General features: G+C 41.0%; 1 protein-coding gene across 1 annotated transcript; it reads right to left on the bottom strand.

Annotated features, from left to right (window-relative positions):
• Positions 1 to 330: 330 nt before the first annotated feature.
• Myct1 (MYC target 1) lies at positions 331 to 12,250 on the bottom strand. Its single transcript, XM_050135834.1, has 2 exons — positions 12,095 to 12,250; positions 331 to 2,898 (listed from the first exon to the last, which is right to left on the bottom strand). The coding sequence occupies exons 1-2, from the start codon at positions 12,144 to 12,146 to the stop codon at positions 2,384 to 2,386; spliced, it is 567 nt and encodes a 188-aa protein (XP_049991791.1). The 5' UTR covers positions 12,147 to 12,250; the 3' UTR covers positions 331 to 2,383.
• Between the last annotated feature and the right edge of the window lie 6,544 nt (positions 12,251 to 18,794).

Here is an 18,794-nt window from a genome sequence, read left to right as displayed (position 1 = left end):
GGTCTGTAAAATTGACCAGTGGGACTGTTGTACTCTCAGATCTTCATGCAGCCTTTATTTATTAAAATGTAATTGAAATATGACTACACCTCTTACTTTTTTTTTTTAAATTGCTTACTTATCATGTATACAGTTTTCTGCCTGCATAGCAGGCCGGAAAATGGAATCTGGATGCATTATAGTTGGTTATAAGCCATCATGTGGTTGCTGAGAATTGAACTCATGACCTCTGGAAGAACTCAGCCAGTGCTCTGAGCCTCTTCTGAGCCATCTCTCCTGCCCAATTCTCTACTTCCTGATGGAAAGTGGTTTTATTAGTCAAGAAATAAACTGTGAATTGAAATTGATTATCAGTTTTATTTCATGATTGATAAAACATTTCAAATAAAACAATTACAACTAAAACCACTTCCAGCTTTGGTTTTAACTTCACATTTTATGCAAGTCACAATATTTATAAAATACTCCTATTGGTCATTTTATGACTGGGGCTTAATTAGCAAGAGTTCTGCCAAATGAACCAGAGGACTTCTGCTCTCATTTCCTTCCCTTGGGAGATGGGAACCGTTTTCATTCTTAGCTTAAATCATTGATAAAAAACATGCCTTCTTTTATCCTCATGTTAAACACTGAGGATGACATGCAACCTAAAATTAGCCTTGTTGCTAAGCTGGTGCTCTTGCACAATCTTACCAGGGCTATGTTACAGCCTTTACATTTTCCTTAGTAAAAAAAAGTCAGCTGCCAATACATCAGCTTTCCTTATAGCTTGTTGTTTTGAGTACTTTTTTCCCTTCCATCTTCTCTTGCGTATTTAATTACAGGGCATTTTGGTAGATAATTTGAAGAATAATTTCTCTTGGGGAACAATGTATAGTCCCAATGATATGAAACTCATACAGATATTCTTTAGGGTATCTTTTATGCAAATAGTTATATTCTTGAGGTATGATCACACACCACTAGCTGGGACCAGTGGGTATCAACACAAAACCAAATCTACAGAAGAATAAACAACAACACAAGCTAAATATTTGATGTATCAGATTCTCAATACCCCCCAGTGAATTCCTATCTTTGGTGCAAAAGGACAAATGAAAGTCTCTGGTGCCCACATTAAAGAAGCCTCTACCTCTTGATATGACCTCCTTGGGTGGTCATCTGATACAATGACCATTTGGCCTGCGTTAGTCACCTTATAAAGACTTTAGTGGAGGTGGAGACCGAATTCACAGAGCATCACTGGGGGCAGGTACCTGGGGGCTGAGACGACTAGGAGGAACTGCTTTTCAGAGAGGCAGCATGTTTCCACTGTGGACTGTCTCTCTGTAGAACAATCTTTATTTGACCACAGAGTTGAGAGGGAAGTTTCCCCTTAGAACAGTGGTCCTCACCCTTCCTAACAACATGTTGACCCTTTAATACAGTTCCTCATGCTGTGGTAACCCCCAACCATAAAATTATTTTTGTTGCTACTTCATAACTGTAATTTTGCTACTGTTGTGAATAATAGTGTAAATATCTGTGGTTTTGGGTGGTCTTAGGCATTAACTGTAAAGGGGTCATTTGACCCCCAAAGGGGTCATGACCCACAGGCTGAGACCCACAGGCTGGACTTCCCACACCACACTTCCCGAGATAAAGTGCTGTTTTGGAGATGCTGTTGCTTTGGTAATAACTACAACAGCCATGTTAAATCCGCATGTTATTAAGTTCAGGGGTTTTACTTCAATGATGTGGGTAATTATACTTGGAATTACAAAATGAGTCTATCTTGGGAAAAAAGCAATGAAATGTCAAAACTGAACCATCTTATAACACCAGTGGGGCTTAACTCTTTTGCGGGATTCTCATTCATAACTGAGTAGAAACATGGGATTTTGTACACACATCATGAAAGCTCCAAGATCTCTAAGATCCTTAGGATGCTACTGACTCACTCACCACCCAGCGAGTAACATTAAAGTTCCTTAATTTAGTGACTTTTGTCTGCCAGCAGTCACGTGGGAAAGTGAAGGGGGGGCCACAACCCGAAACAACAAACATCTAAAGTTTTTAACCAAAAACATACAAATACGTATGATTTGTATGTTAGAATCTTTAATCAGTATCTTTAATCCAATGCCTCACACTCAATTCAAAATACATAAATATAGAACTTTTTGAGAAAAAAATTACTTTTATGGGACATCAGTGAGAAAACTGTGTTTAAAAGAAACTTTGAGTTACAGGGTAATGTTCAGCTTTCCCGAACCTACTGACTTAGAAAATCAGTCATTAGTGCCATGACCTCAAAATTCTGTTTACCCTATATATCGTTTCCTTTCTGAAAGAGACAAAATTAAAAAAAAAAAAAAGAATTAAAAACAACTAAAGTCCAGACTCAGGAATCGGGAAATGCCTTGATGATAGACTCATAGGCAGGCGGGGGCGGTGTGGAGAGGCCCATCCGCAGGCTGTTGCTGGACCAGCGGAAGTCTGGCCTGCTGGGACTGTGCAGGGTGCTGATGGCGGCTGGGGTGGTGGAGGCAGGCAGGGTCATCAGCTGACTCTCGGTTTCCACCGGAAGCGGTGGGCATTGCAGGAAGGGATGGAAAGTTGAAGCCCTGAAGCTTGATTTCCTGGGGAAGGAGTTGGCCAGCTCCAGAGAAGCTTGTCTCTGGAAGGTGAGACTGGCCAGGCTGAGGTTGCTTCGGCGCTCACAGCCACTGTGGCGGTAGAATCCAGTTCTGTTGAGGCCGTGGTTGTAGGAAGACCTGGGTCGTCTGGTGGGACTCCACTGTGAGATGGGCGCGCTGGCTCTTCTTCTGCGAGACAGGAACACGAAAAGCGCCCAGAGAAATCCTCCGATGGCGAGTCCAATCGCCACGGATACAGTGAAGGACATTATTAGGTCCTCTGAAACAAAGAAGAGTCAATAAACCAGTAGCTCTAATTTCAAAGGCAATTCATTTAAAAACACAGGGCAGGCCATGAACTGTAATTCACAGAATGGCTTCTGAATTTTAACATGCTTTGAATTAGGGAAATGGAGAACGATCAGGAGTCCACTTATTTAAACAGAAAGCTATGAAAAACAGTTTGCTCGTGTTTACCATCTTTAGAAATTAACGTCTCCCTGAAGCTCGACCTTAACTTAGCGATTTTTCTTAGAGAACTGCAAATGTCCACAGGCCATTTCCTTTGGAATTACGATTAGAGCTAATGTGCCCGTTGGGAAAGAAGTCCGTCACAGCGATGATGATAATGCTTCCCCGTCTGCTTTGCTCTGTCACACTGATCTCTCCCACCTGCAGTCTTGATGGCACCCCACTTCCTGCACTCTGTCAGAGGCAGGAAGTTCAGGGGCAGAACCATCTGGAGGGCTGACTGATTTATGTCACTTTTCCTAAAATCCCAGACTCACGGATCTCTGACTACACGATGACAAGACCTATGCAGACAGATGCCTGGGCTCTTTCTTCTTCCTCGGGTTCTAGCTCATACTTCTCTCACATCTGTTTTATGACAATGAAACCCCACCTTCCGAATCTCCACAAACTTTCCACAGCACACAAGGGTCCTCCAATTCACAGAGTTTGGGTTCGCTCTGATTTCTTCTGCAGGCAAATACATATATGTACATATCAGCCCCTTCCCTCAATGGGGGTGCTACCTGGGTGCCCCTTAGAAATCGAAAGCATATTCTTTATGAATTTATTGGAGAAGCTGAGCCCTTACTCTACATGAAAGACCTATATTGTTGAAACTCCTTCCAGCTTACTGCTCAGAACCCTCTCCATCCGCCATTCCAGGAGCCAACCCCAAACTGTGCTGTTTGCTTTCTGTCTCGAAACCTGTGGGGTTTTTTTATTCCAATCTTTTATGCATTCACGCATAATTTTCCTTATGTGTGGACATAAATTTCTGAGTCTGGGGAACTCATTTTTTATAAAATTATTCTAAGTACTGTCTTCCTCATACAAAAAATGAGTTAATGTTAAATCAAAAGTCAAGGCGTATATTAAATTGCCTATGCAAGGATTCTACAGGCAAAGAGCTATAGACTAGCAATGGGCATCTGACGGTTTTACTCCTGGGGTCGTGGGCATGGGTTCTTTGTTTGTAATCCCGTTAGCAGGTAGAGTCTATTCCCCTACTCTAAGAGCTCTCAGTGGGACTCACTTGACCCATGAGATGCAATGGAATTGAAACTTTGTAAGTTTGGGTCTAAACGGCAAGAGACTTTCCACTTCCGCCCTGGTTGGTTTGGGGACTTCTTGATGATGGACATAGGAATAAAGCCAAGCTAGTGTGGTGGCCAGTGGAAGACACAGGGCTGTCCTGTGTATTATCCCCACGGCCCTGACCGAAAGCCTGCTATCCTTGATATGACAAAGGAACGAGTAGCTCTAGGTCATTCAGGTGCTGGCAAACCAAACCTCATCTGACCGTGAGCAAACCAAAGACCATCTTGTTGACCCCTTGTTGAATTGTCAGCCCCAAATCATGAGCTAATTACCTGATTTTTTTAAAAATTCTACTTTGAGTGCTTATTGATTAACAAATGCTCATTGATGTTCAGGTCACACAATTGCAGACCCAGCCCTATTGAATAAATATTGGTGGGTTTATTTAATCTCACTGATTTTTTTTAAAAGGTGGGGGAAAACTAGATTTTATAATTGCCAAGCCTTTTTTCAGATTCTTGCTGTAGCATATAGAGAATCTAGAATGCAGAAACAAACCAAAACAAATAAATGCTGATAAATACATAAGCACAATCACTACTAACTATCTAACTTTAGGATTTATGTTATCATGTCCCTTTGCCTCCTATTGCCAGAGGGGTGTCCCGAGGCAAAGCTGTCTTTGTTGTTATTGCAATTATCTTTATATATAATCATATCAAAACTTTCCAAAACAATCTTTACATTAACCATAAATTAAGTTCTTTCTGAGATGGCTTTTGAAGTCTAAGATAATTTAGGACAAAGCTACTGACCCCAGTACCGATGTTCCGAAATCTTCCTCACAAAAATAAGAAGTCATGGCGTCAAAGTTCAGTGTTTTCAGAGATTTCATAGAGTCAGATATTATTTTAAAAATCAAATAAGCATAACTGAACCTAAAAGTTTAGTCTTACTTTTGTATAACATGATTCAAACCTAACTTTAGCTATGCCCCCAAATCTAAAATTCTGACTATAAAGAAGTTTCAGAAATTCTGCTGCTAACATCCTCCCCTACTGTGCCTTCCAACTCGAAGGTCTTACAGCTGACCGTCGTTCTCAGAAATCATAATCACAACCTCAGCACTGTAAATGGTGCGAACATTTGGTAGAGGCCACCATCTAGTGGGCCACTGTTGAATTGTTGCAGAGTCCCAACGTGATTTTCATAGCTGATCATAAAATGGAAGGCTGGTTTATACATCCAAAGCCCTACAGTGGAGGGACCCATAGGTCACCTCGTCCTGAAATAGATCATCCGTTCTCCACTTCCGAAAGTGTAGCTGAGGTGGTTTCAGAGATAGGAAGGTTGTGACCAAAGGTCTTTTGAGGGGACAGACTCCAGCGCACAGAAACGAGAAGGGTCACGATTAGCAGGAGATGTAATGGATAAATGTTTCTATGTTGATCACCTCTGAGAAATTCCCTCGGGCTCAACAACAGAACGGGTTTCAGCCTCCCCCTGTCTACGCTGCTGCTCTTCCAATGCCACCACAGGCTGCAGGAGATTGCAGCTGTTTCAGCTGGGCTTCGTGCTTTATGCTTCTCACCCTGGCAGCATCACGCATGCGTATCCAGCTGCCCTCTCATTTCAATCATGCAGTAAGTTCAGTCACAATACACATATGTTCCACCCCCCACCCCCATGCCCAGAGTAAAAGCAAACTCCTAAATATGGTCTAAGGTCTCCTACCTGAGTGCTGCTGCCCCACGAGCTGAGTTCACCATCTGATTCCTCTCTCTTGTTCCTCACCAAATATGCTTCTGATAAAGGGCTCATGCCTGGTTCTAATTTGTCCTCTCAAAAAAAATATGTTTGCAGATATCTACATGGTTATTATTTTCTGTCTTTTGTTTTCTTTCTATTCTTTTTAGGTATTACCCAACTTTCTTGTCGAGGTCCCCTCATCCCAAAATTACGTCCTGGCCCACTTCTTACACCCAGTTTGATCTCCCTCCCCATTACAGGAAATGGTTCAGTGCCTACTCCTGAAAAATAAGAAATCCAGATGTCTATACATAACAAGCTATAACTGTCGTCAGATTTGAAAAAAGGGAAGCTGCCTTATGTCTTTAATGGTAAAAAGGAACTAATAATAGCAATTATACTAGCACTGACACTTCGAATAGTGTGGTGGACAAATAAACACAGGCTTGGGAAACTTGGGTGTGGTTTTGTCTAATAGTACTTGATCACAATTCCCAGGACACGACCAGATGAATAAGTTGAGGAAATGAAGCCTGCAGAGTCCCGAGTAACACAATCATGGCTTGGTGACTTGAGGTCACCTTTATGAGAATGGTTTCAAAAGACAATGTCACTGAGCACTATAAAAGACTTCTAAGAGAGAGAGAGAGAGAGAGAGAGAGAGAGAGAGAGAGAGAGAGAGAGTTTGTGTCTGCAGTCTGTAATGTTTGTGTGACAAAAACTTCAAACAATGCAATTCTCAAAACTAGCCTATGTTATTTAGCAGCGTCTGAATAGGAATGAATAGTGTATAATAATATAAGTGCGTTACTGAACCTCAGAAGAACAAAGAAAGGAAATTCTGTAATTTCAAACAATATAGGAGAATCAGAAAGGCATTATAGGAAGTGAAATAAGGGAGACCCAGAATGGATGCGTCTTCACTGTAGAATTCTTCAGACATTTTTGTCCAGTGAACATTTTCATAATAAAGTGTTGAAAAGACAAGTCAACATAGTATTTCAAGGTATATTTGAAAATATAATTCAAGTGGTATATTTGAAAATATAATTCAAGTGGTATATTTGAAAATATAATTCAAGTGGTATATTTGAAAATATAATTCAAATAGCAAATTCTTAGAAAACTAAAAAATAAGTCGGAAAATCTGAGAGGCTTTCTAATGCCTAAAGAAAAAATTAAACGTGGCACTGGAGAGATGACTTAGTGGTTCACTGTTCTTGAAGAGGTCCTGAGTTTGGTTTCCTGCACCCACACACCCACATTTGCTGGCTCGCAATCACCTGTTATTCCAACTCTGAGGGATCTGATACCTCTGACCTCCAGGGGCAACTTTACTTATGTTTACACACACAAACACACACACACAAACACACACACACACACTTAAAAATAATTTTAAATGAATGTGTTATTTTCAAAGTCCCAGCTAGAAATATCATATGTAATGCCACAAATGTTGACTATTTTAGATGATAAATAACCATCCAACTCAATTTTACATAAACTCTACCAGATATTTCAAAATTAATGAATACTATTGACTTGTTTTACAATGCTTTTATGATGTTGATACCCAAATCCAACTTAGTTTTAATAAAAAAAAACACACACAGCTGTCACGATTTCAATGCAGAAGTCTGGAGACAAGGGATGCATGGAGAAGTATATACAGCTTTGAGAGCTCCAGTTCAATGATAAGCCCAGTTCTGTGGAGCCCAGTGAGAGATGCGATCTCTTGATTCTCCCTCTGAACCCAGACACATGTGTCTTAAGAACCTACATTTGTAAACACTTCTTCTTCAAAGTTTCTAAGTAACAGACATACAGAAATAATTACAAGGCTATTCATATGTCATGATGCATAACCATTGAAGAAATTTTTTATATTCAACTGAAGAAATGAGCTTGAGAAGTGGACAATGTTTGCTTGATGTTTCGAGAGGACATTATGGAGACCCATGAACTACCCATGCCTGCTCCACCACCATCCCAATACCTTGTGAACATATTATTTCATCTGCTTTCTAGACCCCTAAAAATCAGACTAGGGCACCTCATTTGCTATGGGTTGAGGCATAACATTTTTTTTACAGACTGAGTAATCCTCACGAAGGATCCTACCACTTGGCAGCCCTGGATCCCCAACAAATCAGTTTGTAACCCTCTGATACCCCCGCGTGGGTTAAGGCGACAAGCAAGAATGCACGCAAGTAGGTTTTCTACTCCTACACTGTCAAATGAACCATTAAACACAGAGACTAGAACATCATTTTTGAAAGTCAGCACAGCATGGCAATAATGAGGTGCTTTATAACCGAGATGGTGTTTGTGGCTTGTTTCTTTTTCTGTTCAGCTTCAAAGCATTAGAAGTCTAAAGAATTCAAAAATATTAGTGTTTGCCAGAAACAGTAGTAGGAAAAAGAAATGTATCACCATAAGCAATGTAAAGAGAAGCTTGCGGGAGAGAAAGACAAGAGTTTTACGGTGTATGAGCAATGAGGGCTCTGGGAAATGAGGCCATCCCTCCATCCCTCCATCCTTTAGGGAATCCCAGTAGCTGGTACCCACGCCTAGATTCCTGGTTGATGTAGGTAGAAAGATTCAAAGCTCCCCATGAGAAACACTGGGTGCTGGAAGGGCAGAATAAGAGCCAGGCTCCTGAAGTTCTAGGGTTGTAGGGGACTGTGAAAGATGCTCTGTGCACTGAGACAGACCAGAAGGCAATAGGATGAGAGTCAGTCAACGGACCAGAGAGTCTGACAAGAAAGAAGAATCTTGTTCTTAGCCAGAAGTGCACAGATCAAGAACCTGGCTTTGCAGTTGAAGGCAGGGAGGGAAACACATCCCCAGAGCAGAGGAGACACACTTGTCAGTAGATGTTAGCAGAGGACCTTGATCAAGGACTTTTGGTTCACTCCCTCTTGTACCTGAAGCAGCCATCACCCTCAGACTTCACAAGCTATTTCTAGCCAAAGAAACCCAAAGAAGGTGGAGGTGAGGAGCCTTAGAGTCACCACAAGAGGGGCTGTCATAGTAGCATGAACTTCTGCATTGCTATTCAGGTTCTTACAGACATCTGCTTCCATTCTCATCTCCAAGTTTGTTCCTGGAAATTCCACATATGAATGCTTCGTCTGCCATTTGTTTCTTCGCAAACATATCCTAGTGTTTTTACTTCACACATTTGCCGATAACAGCTCTCCCAAGTGCCCCAAAATTCTCAGACAATGTCTTGCCCGTATCATCTTGACATGTTTCCTAATAAATGCAGCCAAAGCTCCAGAGTTTATGAATGAACTGAAGAAGGCTGAGTTAACATATCAGAAATGAATGATCAGAGTGTTATTCTTGGAATTATCTTTTTATTTGGAACTTATTTGGTTTTCTAGGAGTAGGTAATATCCCACTTTTTTCTAAAAATGATTCAGGGACCATTTCATATTTTAATTTCTATAGCATATTCTCATTCTTGGTCATTTTGTGTAATATAATGTCAATATATGACAAAACAGAAGTTATTAATATTATTTATTGATTTAGCTATGGGCGTCTATTTGTTTATGTAGGAACACCTAATCACCTCCCAGAATGCAATCCTTTTTTTAATTATTTTTTGTTGATTTTTATTGAGCTCTACATTTTTCTCTGCTGAATGCAATCCTTTAAAGGAGAAATCATATTTGGGGGGAGGCTTGATTAAATGAGTAAAGGCAAGCCCATAACGTTAATAAACTGCCTCAGGTTTTCAGAGTGCTGGCCAAGGGAATAGAAAAGCAGCAACAACGGCCCGGTGAGAAGGCAGCAGAGAAAAATAGAAGTCACGTGTAGACTCCCCAGTACCAAGAGAATGCTTGAGCTACACAATGTGGTCAGCCCAATGGAATCTGAGGGTCTCTGGTCCAGGCTGCCTTTACGGGACGGGTTACAGAGAAGGGAAGGGCATTACACTGAGCAGGGGTGGAATGCAAGGTGGGGTCGCCTGCGGTGCCAGTCACACGCCACTCTTGCTTGTGGCTAACATCAAGGGCTTTAGGGTTCGCACGACTTTCAGTAGCTTTGACTGAGTGATAACAATGAACAAATGCCGGCTCTCGTTGTGTTGCAGCAGAATATCATTACTTATTTTTTTCATTCCTTAAGTAAACAAGAAAGTTATATTTTGGGTTTTTATGCTTTTCAATATGTTAAGTTTATGAAGTTCCTATAGCTCCTTGTGTGAGTTGTTGAGTCTATGACATTTTTACTTAGTCTCTTAACTCACAGGGCTACACAAAAGAGTCCTTTTGGAGGCAGAAGCTGGATTCCACCACACTGTGTGTGATTTTCAAGTTAATATTTTAAGAGGACCAGTGATCAAAATAGATACCAGTTCAGACGCAAAGCAGAAATGAAAATAGGAAAGACTGACATTTATATATCACGAAATGTTTACGTTTCATGCACTAAATTTATAATTACATTTTATATTCTGACCCCAGAAATAATTATGCAGTCTTTCACCTCTTTCACCCAAAGCATCAAGCATATTTTTGGTTCACCACTTTTGCTTTGGTTTAAAAGGATTTAAGACTACAACAGCCTCTTGGTTTTCCCCATTATCTCCGTACCAAGAGAAGGGAGCATTAATACCTATCTTTGATATAGGAATCGTGAAATCCCTGTTAAGCACAGATTTCCTTAGTAAGACTCGGAATGTTAGGATAAAGGAATGGACCACATATGAACACCTTATTGGTGTAAGATTTATTTTAATAAAAATCACCTGTGCTCTAACCAATGAGCAATGAATTATTTTTCCTATATTAATGTAGAGTCATCTTGAACGGCTTGTAAAGACAGAACTGGCTCTTCTGTGTTAATTTTTACACTTGGAATGATCTATGGAATAATTTACCATTGTTTTGTGATGAGTTTACTTAGATGCCCTCTAGCTGGTTTTCAGCACTTAATATATATGAGGACAGTAAATATAATTTCCACAAATATAACATTAGACCATCCAGAATTCAAAGGTTTCTTGTCTCTTGATGTCTACCTAGAATTTGTAGGAAAAACCTATTTTTCAGTAATTTTACTATGCGACTTTATTACTATAGCATCTTAAAGCTTGAAGCAAGCACCTTAAATAATAAAAATAATTAGTTAATTCCCTTCATGCCAATACCCGTGATTAGAGATAAATAAGTCAGATTGTCAGGGCCAGATTGCTCTCACTGCTCAGTATTTACCAAATAGTTTCCAAAGCCCTAGCTCCAATCACAGCAGGTAGCTTGATACAGTTTTCTGAGATGATTAAAAACGTGTCTTGCACATAATAGGGTTATACAGCTCTCAATCAACTCCAGAGTTCCTTTAAAGGTACTTCTGGATTTAACTTAAATTATTCCCTTTAATTTTCAATTTCTCTGAGCCACAGAGACATGTCAATGTCATTGCACATCCCAGCTCTTGTACCGTAAATCTGGCCGGGAGTGGGTGGTGGTTTTGACCTCAGCATCTTCCTGCTCTTGGTTAGCATCACTGCACATAAAATCTTGAGCTCAGGTTAGCCTCTGCCAGAGCACGCTTTGGTATTGTTTCTCTCCCTTCTGTGTCAGGCTCCCATTGTAATAGTGTTAAGTTATTTCTGCATCATCTTTTCTAGGTTCATAATTTCACATTTTATCTTTGTCACCATTCCCAAGAGTCGTTCAAACATAGGTTTGTTGCTTAAATTGACTTTGAAAATTAAAAAGAGTAACGTGGACAAAAACACAGACTTTAAAATCCTCTGTGGAACACCTTGGTTTCATGAAATAAAATATATAATCTATCAGCTTCAAACGAATAAAACATAAATTTCCAACAAAACCCCCGTGTTATATTCCATTTAACAAGGACTTCTACTTTGTATTTCTATTTCTAAAGGTCCACTTAAAAACATCTCTTGATTTCTAATTAAGCTTTGTTAATACCAACCAAACTTTCTATGTCTGATCCTACTTTAATATTCCTGTAGCTTATTCTGAAAACATTTTTATGAGTATATTTCTTGAACTAAATCTATGAAAATGGTCACTAGACATTTATGGCAAGCAAACTGCCCCAGAAATTTCCAACATTGTAATAAAATATGCAGAAAATATCTGTGCATCTTAATTTAAATAAAAAGTGGTGAAGGAAAAGTAGCTTACCCCAAAAGTTTTCTGGCCATGGGCTCCCTAAACTCGTTGTGTTATTGGCCATGATGTCCACAAGAAAAAGAAGAAGCCAGCGTGTCCAAAACAAGCAGTTTGAGTCTATGTCTTTGTGGCTCAGCAAGAGAAAACTAATTTTCACGCAACACCCCACATATACTTGTGTTTACATAGAAGGAAGCAAGTGTATCGGGTTTCCTGCTTTTCTACTCGAATTAGCAACTGTTTTTCTTATCTTGGAATTCCACATGGCTCCCAGACACAAAACTATTTCCTTCTCGTCATTTCCTCCCTCGTTACTAAGTGCCCTCCTTTCAGCCGCATCCAGAGCTGTTTGGGAACAAGAGGCTTCTTCTTGAATCCCATCTTTCATTTCCATGCTGAGGAAGAGAGCAAGATCTCCATACAGCACTTAACGCCATCTGTGTGTGACACCGAGCAATAGGGGGCTTTCTGATGTTTAAAGCCCACATTCATTTACATTTTTAACCTAATGTCCTTTATAAATCTCAGATATTAAAATTCCTAGGTAGCCTCTTCCTGTATCTGGTACATTGATTTTGGAAACGTATTCATTCCATTCATTCATACATATTTAAATGTGTTTATTTGTGATTTTGTTATTGCTTTCATTGATATTCCAATGGTGAGAAAACAAGATCATGTCTATGGGACCTGATAAGGGGAAGAGGAAAGAAAAATGTACAGTGTTTTCATGCCTGGCCAGAGCTGCAGCCATCCCATGCCTGGGGAAATTATAGTTAATGTCCTTCCTACCCTCAGAACACGGCAGTCCTCTGCATCGGGAGACAAGGAAAGTGAGAAAAGAGGTGCTGAATGTCACTTAAATGTACTAAAGTGCATCCCTAGATTGAAAACCTGTAGCACGCGCTCTTGAGAACTCTCACAGGAACCCTGGGATGTTGGGGTGTGGTCAGCTGAAGGAGCTGTCAGCCTTCTAAAGTCTGTGACACATTCCCGAGAACCCCAAGAAAGACTAAAGGGCAAAGTGACAACTCATTTTGCAGCCCAATTCTCCAAAATTGTGGTGGTTTCTGCTCATTTTTATCAATTTTCATAGATTTAAGTTAACTATAAATTTACCAGAGATAAAAATATACACAACCGATGACCTCAAAGGGACTGAAACAACTGAAGAAAACTTGAGAACCCACGGAACAAACTTTATGATATTTCTATCATATGATATTTTTGCCAATGTTTATTTCCACACTTTCTCGTAAATAACCATGCCACCGCTCAAGAAAGGCAAAAGGCCCCACATTTTTAACAGTACTCTTTAATTTTTAATATTATTGACAAGGTGTGTACAAATTGGAACTTGAACGAACTTGCTGTGTCTGGACACAAGTCTATTGAAATACACCCCATCTTTCTAAGCATAAAACAGGACTCTTCATTGCTGTATGCATTTTAAATGTGTGTTTTATGTAGCCAATGGTTACTTATTGTCAAATAAATTCTACTCAAGTATTCCTAACTTTTATCTGATCTATCCAGACTGATTTGGGGGGTGGAAGGGAGGACTCCCGCTTTGTCTGTGTAGGAAGAGGACTTATTCTGTCTCAGGGTTGGGACAGAAGCCGAGACTTCCTGTCATTGTTCATGTTTTAGTTATCCAGATTTTCTGCCAATACATTTTCATTTTTGCAGATGGTCAGAAGAAAACTTGTTTTCTGTCCCTTTGTGACCTAGGGATTCATTTCTCTGGTGTTGAAAGCTTGCTGGTCGCTTCAGCTCTTATCTGTGCATGTGATTCATGTGGTAAAGATTCGTGCTTTTCTCTGGCACAGATCCACAATGTGACTGTTTGTGTCTGTGTGATTTTCAGGTCCCATGACTTATCCTGCCATAACAGGAAGGGGATTTTTTTTTTTCTTTACAAAAATGTCAGGTCGGCCTTCAGCTGTTCCCTGTTTCACAGCTTGGGTGTTTTGCCTGTAGTTCTCCGCTCAAGTTACCACACCTCAGACATTCCAGGAATCACTTCTGCTGTCATCCAGGCTTCTACCAGAAGTCAGTGCTAGGCTCTTGCCCCTGACCATCAGTGACTGTTTTATTCAGAACACTTTACACTGTATGACTTTATGCTGGATGTCTTAGTCAGTGTTCTATTGCTATGGAGAGACACCATGACCATAACAACTCCTATAAAGGACTAGCTTAGAGTTTCAGAGGTTTAGTTCATTATCATGGTGGGGAACATGTCAGAATGCAGGCAGACATGGTGCTGGAGATGTAGCTGAGAGTTCCATATCCAGATCCACAGGCAGGAGAAAGAGAGAGATACTGGGACTGCCTTGGGCGTTTGAAATTCAAAGTCCCCCCCTCCATGACATGCTTCTTCCAACCAGGCCCCACCTATCCAATGAGGCCACGCCTCCTAATCCTTTCCAAGAAGTGCCACTCCTTAATGACCAAGCACTGAAATCTATGAGTGTAAACAGAGACTGCACTTTTGCTTCCCAGCTGCCAGACCCAAATAATCACACAGAGACTATATTAATTATATCACTGTTTGTCCACTGGCTCAGGCATATTCCTAGCTACCCCTTACATCTCATATTAACCCATTTCTATTAATCTATATATTTCCACGAGCCTCTGGCTCATAGGTAATGTTCAGGCATCGTTCTTCCTCAACAGCTACATGGTGTTTCCTTTACTCCACCTATCTCCTCTATCTCCATTCAGATTTCCCACCTGCCTTTACTCTGCTAAGCCATTGGCTGAAACAGCTTTATTCATAAACCAATAAAGGCAACACATATACAGAAGGATGTCTCACATCATGTGAGCCTATGCAGGATATTCTTATTCAAACCACCACACTACATATGTGCTTTTGTCTCTTCCAACTGCTGTAACAACATGCCAAAGTTTAAAGCAGTAAAACGTTATTTTTCAGGGTCCAAAGTCTAGGATGTTTTGAGTTCAAGGCTTTGACTGATTTGGTGACTGTTGCAGGCACTTCCTCTTAAAACCAGAGCGTTCTTACCCACATGCTTGCGAGTGAAAAGGTTTGCCACTGGAGTCTCTGCTAGGAGAATTCTCCCTGTCTCAGGCCCCACCTCCTAATGCCGTCACGCTTGTGACAGGAAGGAAGTGGCAGCCAGTCATCCCCTAGAGACTCGCTTCCTGAGTGATCACGTGAGATGCCATCTGACACAGGTGCTCTCCAGAGCCCAGCTGAGGCCAGGGTTGTGGCCTTCCATCCCCAGAAGCGTGGAGCTTAATAAACCTCTTTTGTTTATAAAGTTCTCTGGCTTAGATGTGTTGTTATAGAAACACAGAATGGATCGGTTGGGGAAATGTATTAATCTTTATATTCATTTCTATCTCCACTGGCTAAAATAACAACAGCAACACAGAACTTTAGTACATAATGGTTAAATAAGAGAGTATAGTAATCTGAAGATATCTAACATGGAAATACTTCTGATATGCCTAGTCAGGTTAGTAAATAAGTCACATAGTGCTACAAAATAGAAATTGAAAACTCTGTTCATAGACTTCAGTATTTAAAAATTTTGATAGAACTTGATAGGAAAGAGCTTTGTCACATTAAGAGAAGCATTGTCACGACTTTCATTTTTTAGACCTACCATGGGTTTCGTGAGTTTCACATTAACTGATCCAGACGAAGTGTCTGTGCTGAGTGTGGTCTTAGAACATAAGAGAGCCACTTCTAAAAGAAAAAATAAGTCTAAATCAGTTTTAAGAACGTCAAGTTTTTAAAAACAGTAATCTGAGGGCTAAAGCGAAATGGATGCACGCTGTGGCTTCCCTCTTTAGACGTCTGAAAGTCCCATCTTCTTTCTCCTTAAACTTCCTCACTCTGGTCGGGGGTGGCAAAGTTAAGAAAGGTGAAACCATCAAAATCAGATCACTATGTGAAAAAGAGAACTGCTGGGTGAGACGAGCTTACAGAATGCAGTGGGGAAGAATGAGCTCCTTCCTGTGTTACATTTCAGTGAATTTGTCTTGTGAGGGCCTGGGTGGGGCCATGGAGAGAGCGGATTGAAGCATGGCATCGGGCATAAAGCTGAACTGTAGGAAGCTGGGGTGTCTCGTCTTCAGGAGCTGGTACCAGTGAGTCAGATCCCACAGACCTCTGCTGAGTCACGTCTTCTGCAAAGACAATTCTTCGCCTCCCTTTCTAATGTACGTTCCCTTTATTTACTTTTCTGCTTCGATCACTCTGACTAGAATTTCTGGTATGGCATTGGCACCCTTGCCTTATTCCAGGTCTTAGAAGAAATTCATCCCCCAACCTGACCCCAATGGACTCCCATGCCTACCGAAGGATTTTAGATATCTACTTGGTTACGTTGAAGTCCCTTCTGTGAGTATTTTGTTGAGAGTTTTTATAGTGGATGGCTATTGCACTTTGTTCGTTCTTCTGTAAATGTTGAGGTGACCTTGTGGTTTTTACTTTTACTTCTGTTGAGATGACAGATCCCACTGAGTTCTCTTTCATAGGTTGAGCCATTACTGCATCTCTAGAATAAGTCACTCCTGGTCACAGGTGTATAATCCATTCAGCATGCTCCAGGATTTGTTTGCTAGCATTTTGTTGAGGACTTTTGTATCCATATTAGTCAAAATGAAACATGTACTTAAGTTTCTTTTCTTTTTGGTGCTGCGGCTTTGGTGGCAGAGAGATGCTGTCTTGATGAAATGCATTTGTTTGTAGATTGTTTCACAGTGCTAGGGACTGAAGCTAGGGTCTCCCGTGTGCTGGGCTAGTGTTCAACCATATTCATCACAAAAGGATTTTGGGAAAGCTTATTATGTTTTAGAGGAGAATTTAAGAAATTTGTTAGTATTTTTTGAAAGTATAAATTCAATATATTAGCAAGGATGTAAAAATCAACACGCAGACCAAGGCAGGTGAAAGATACACAGTCCAGCCTGGGTCATCATAGTACAGACTGTCTGAAGACCTCTATAGGCCCACCAGGCTCTGCAAGGTGCCATTACGATGAGAAAAGACATGGTGAGAGAAGGAGAAACAGAGCAGTTTATGTGGTGTGGAAAGAGGAGGAACTAAAGAAGCAAAGGTGGTGAGCAATAGGCTGAGGTGGTAGCCTGCTGGCCACAGCAGGCCAGGGTGACATCTGGGCCCAGGTTTCTGCCAAAGGCCATGTCTGGGTCCATAGTCCTACTGCAGCAGAGGTCTGTGTTGATATCTGTGGCCAGTGTTGCCACAGAGGGCCACAGGAACCACTCATGTTGAAGTCTGAGGGCCATGCTCAGCCAGCCTGGCCCTTCACTGGCTCTGAGATAGCTGGCCCTGCCCCGTACTGGACGCTGCAGTAGGAGAACTGGACCCACCCCTTATGGGAGAGTTGGTCCCTGCACTCTGGAGAGACAGCCCAACCCCTCACCATGGGTATGAGAGACTAGCCGCGAGGGCATGGGCATAGAAGCATTGGTTCTGACCCTCACCTGAGGGAGGTGGCCCAGACTGACCAGCTCGGCTACCATCCAGGCTCACATCCTAGGCCTTGGGTTGGCTTGCCCTAACTTCTACTGCATCTATGACCTGCTGGAGTACATGAAGTGACGGGTTCTGTAAAACAATAGCCACAGAATCTCCATGTTGGGGCAACAGCAGGATATCTGAGAGGAGTTTTGATGAGCATCCAGTGATGATAGTGTGTCAGAGACTAGAGTCCTTGAACCAGACTGGGGCTGATTGGTCAAAAGGGTCTACTGCGTGACACACTGCAGCTCCCAATGACACTAGGGCAAATGAAGAGGTGTCAGAGAGTCAGGAAAGATGGAGGAGAGAGGTGGGTTTTATTTGTTTTGTTGTCAACTAATTTGGGGGGATGCTGTAGGGGTGAGGGTTAAATATGGAGGGACTGGGAGGGGAACAGGATTGGGGTGCAAGACGGGAAATTCCAAAAGAATCAATAAAGAATTATATTATGAAAAAAACTATATTCAAAAAAAGCAGTGGCATTTCTATACACAAAGAAAAATAATTCAAAAAATTAAGAAAAATTGTTGAAATAGGAGCGGCAGGGCTGCGTCCCCAGCACCTGGCCGCCCGCATGGCTAGTTTATACCCAGAAATAATTACACAGAAACTGTATTCTTTCAAACACTGCCTGGCCCGGCTAGGTCCAGTTTCTTATTGGCTAGCTCTTACATATTGTTCTAACCCATTTCTAATATTCTGTGTAGCCCATGAGCTGGCTTACCAGAGAGGATCTTAACCTGCATCTGTCTGGAGTGGGAGCATCATGGCGACTCCTCCTCTAACCTTCTTTCTCCCAGAATTCTCTTCTGTATACTCCGCCTACCTAATTTTCTATCCAATAAAATGGGCCAAGGCAGTTTCTTTATTAGTAAGAAATCATTCCCACATCATTTCCCCTTTTTCCGTTTAAACAAAAAAGAAAGGCTTTAACTTTAGCATAGTAAAATTACATATAACAAAACAGTTATCAAGTAAGAATTACAGTTACAATATTTATATCTATTTTATCTCTTATCATAACTAAGGAAAACTATAACTATTTATTCTTCAACTCCATCAAAGACTCCAGAAGGATATAATATTATCTAAGTAAACAAGAAATAAGAAAACTCTAGAAATGACAGAGACATCTCGCTGCCTGGACAGTCACCCAAAGTTCCTCTGTACCGTTGGGGCATCCATCTT

This window comes from Alexandromys fortis, unplaced genomic scaffold (assembly GCF_014885135.2).
Source record: "Alexandromys fortis isolate MF-2015 unplaced genomic scaffold, M_Fortis_MF-2015_v1.1 scaffold_23, whole genome shotgun sequence".
Classification (NCBI taxonomy): domain Eukaryota; kingdom Metazoa; phylum Chordata; class Mammalia; order Rodentia; family Cricetidae; genus Alexandromys; species Alexandromys fortis.
The sequence above is the reverse complement of the archived record's forward strand: the minus strand, read 5'-3'. Positions and strand labels throughout refer to the sequence as shown.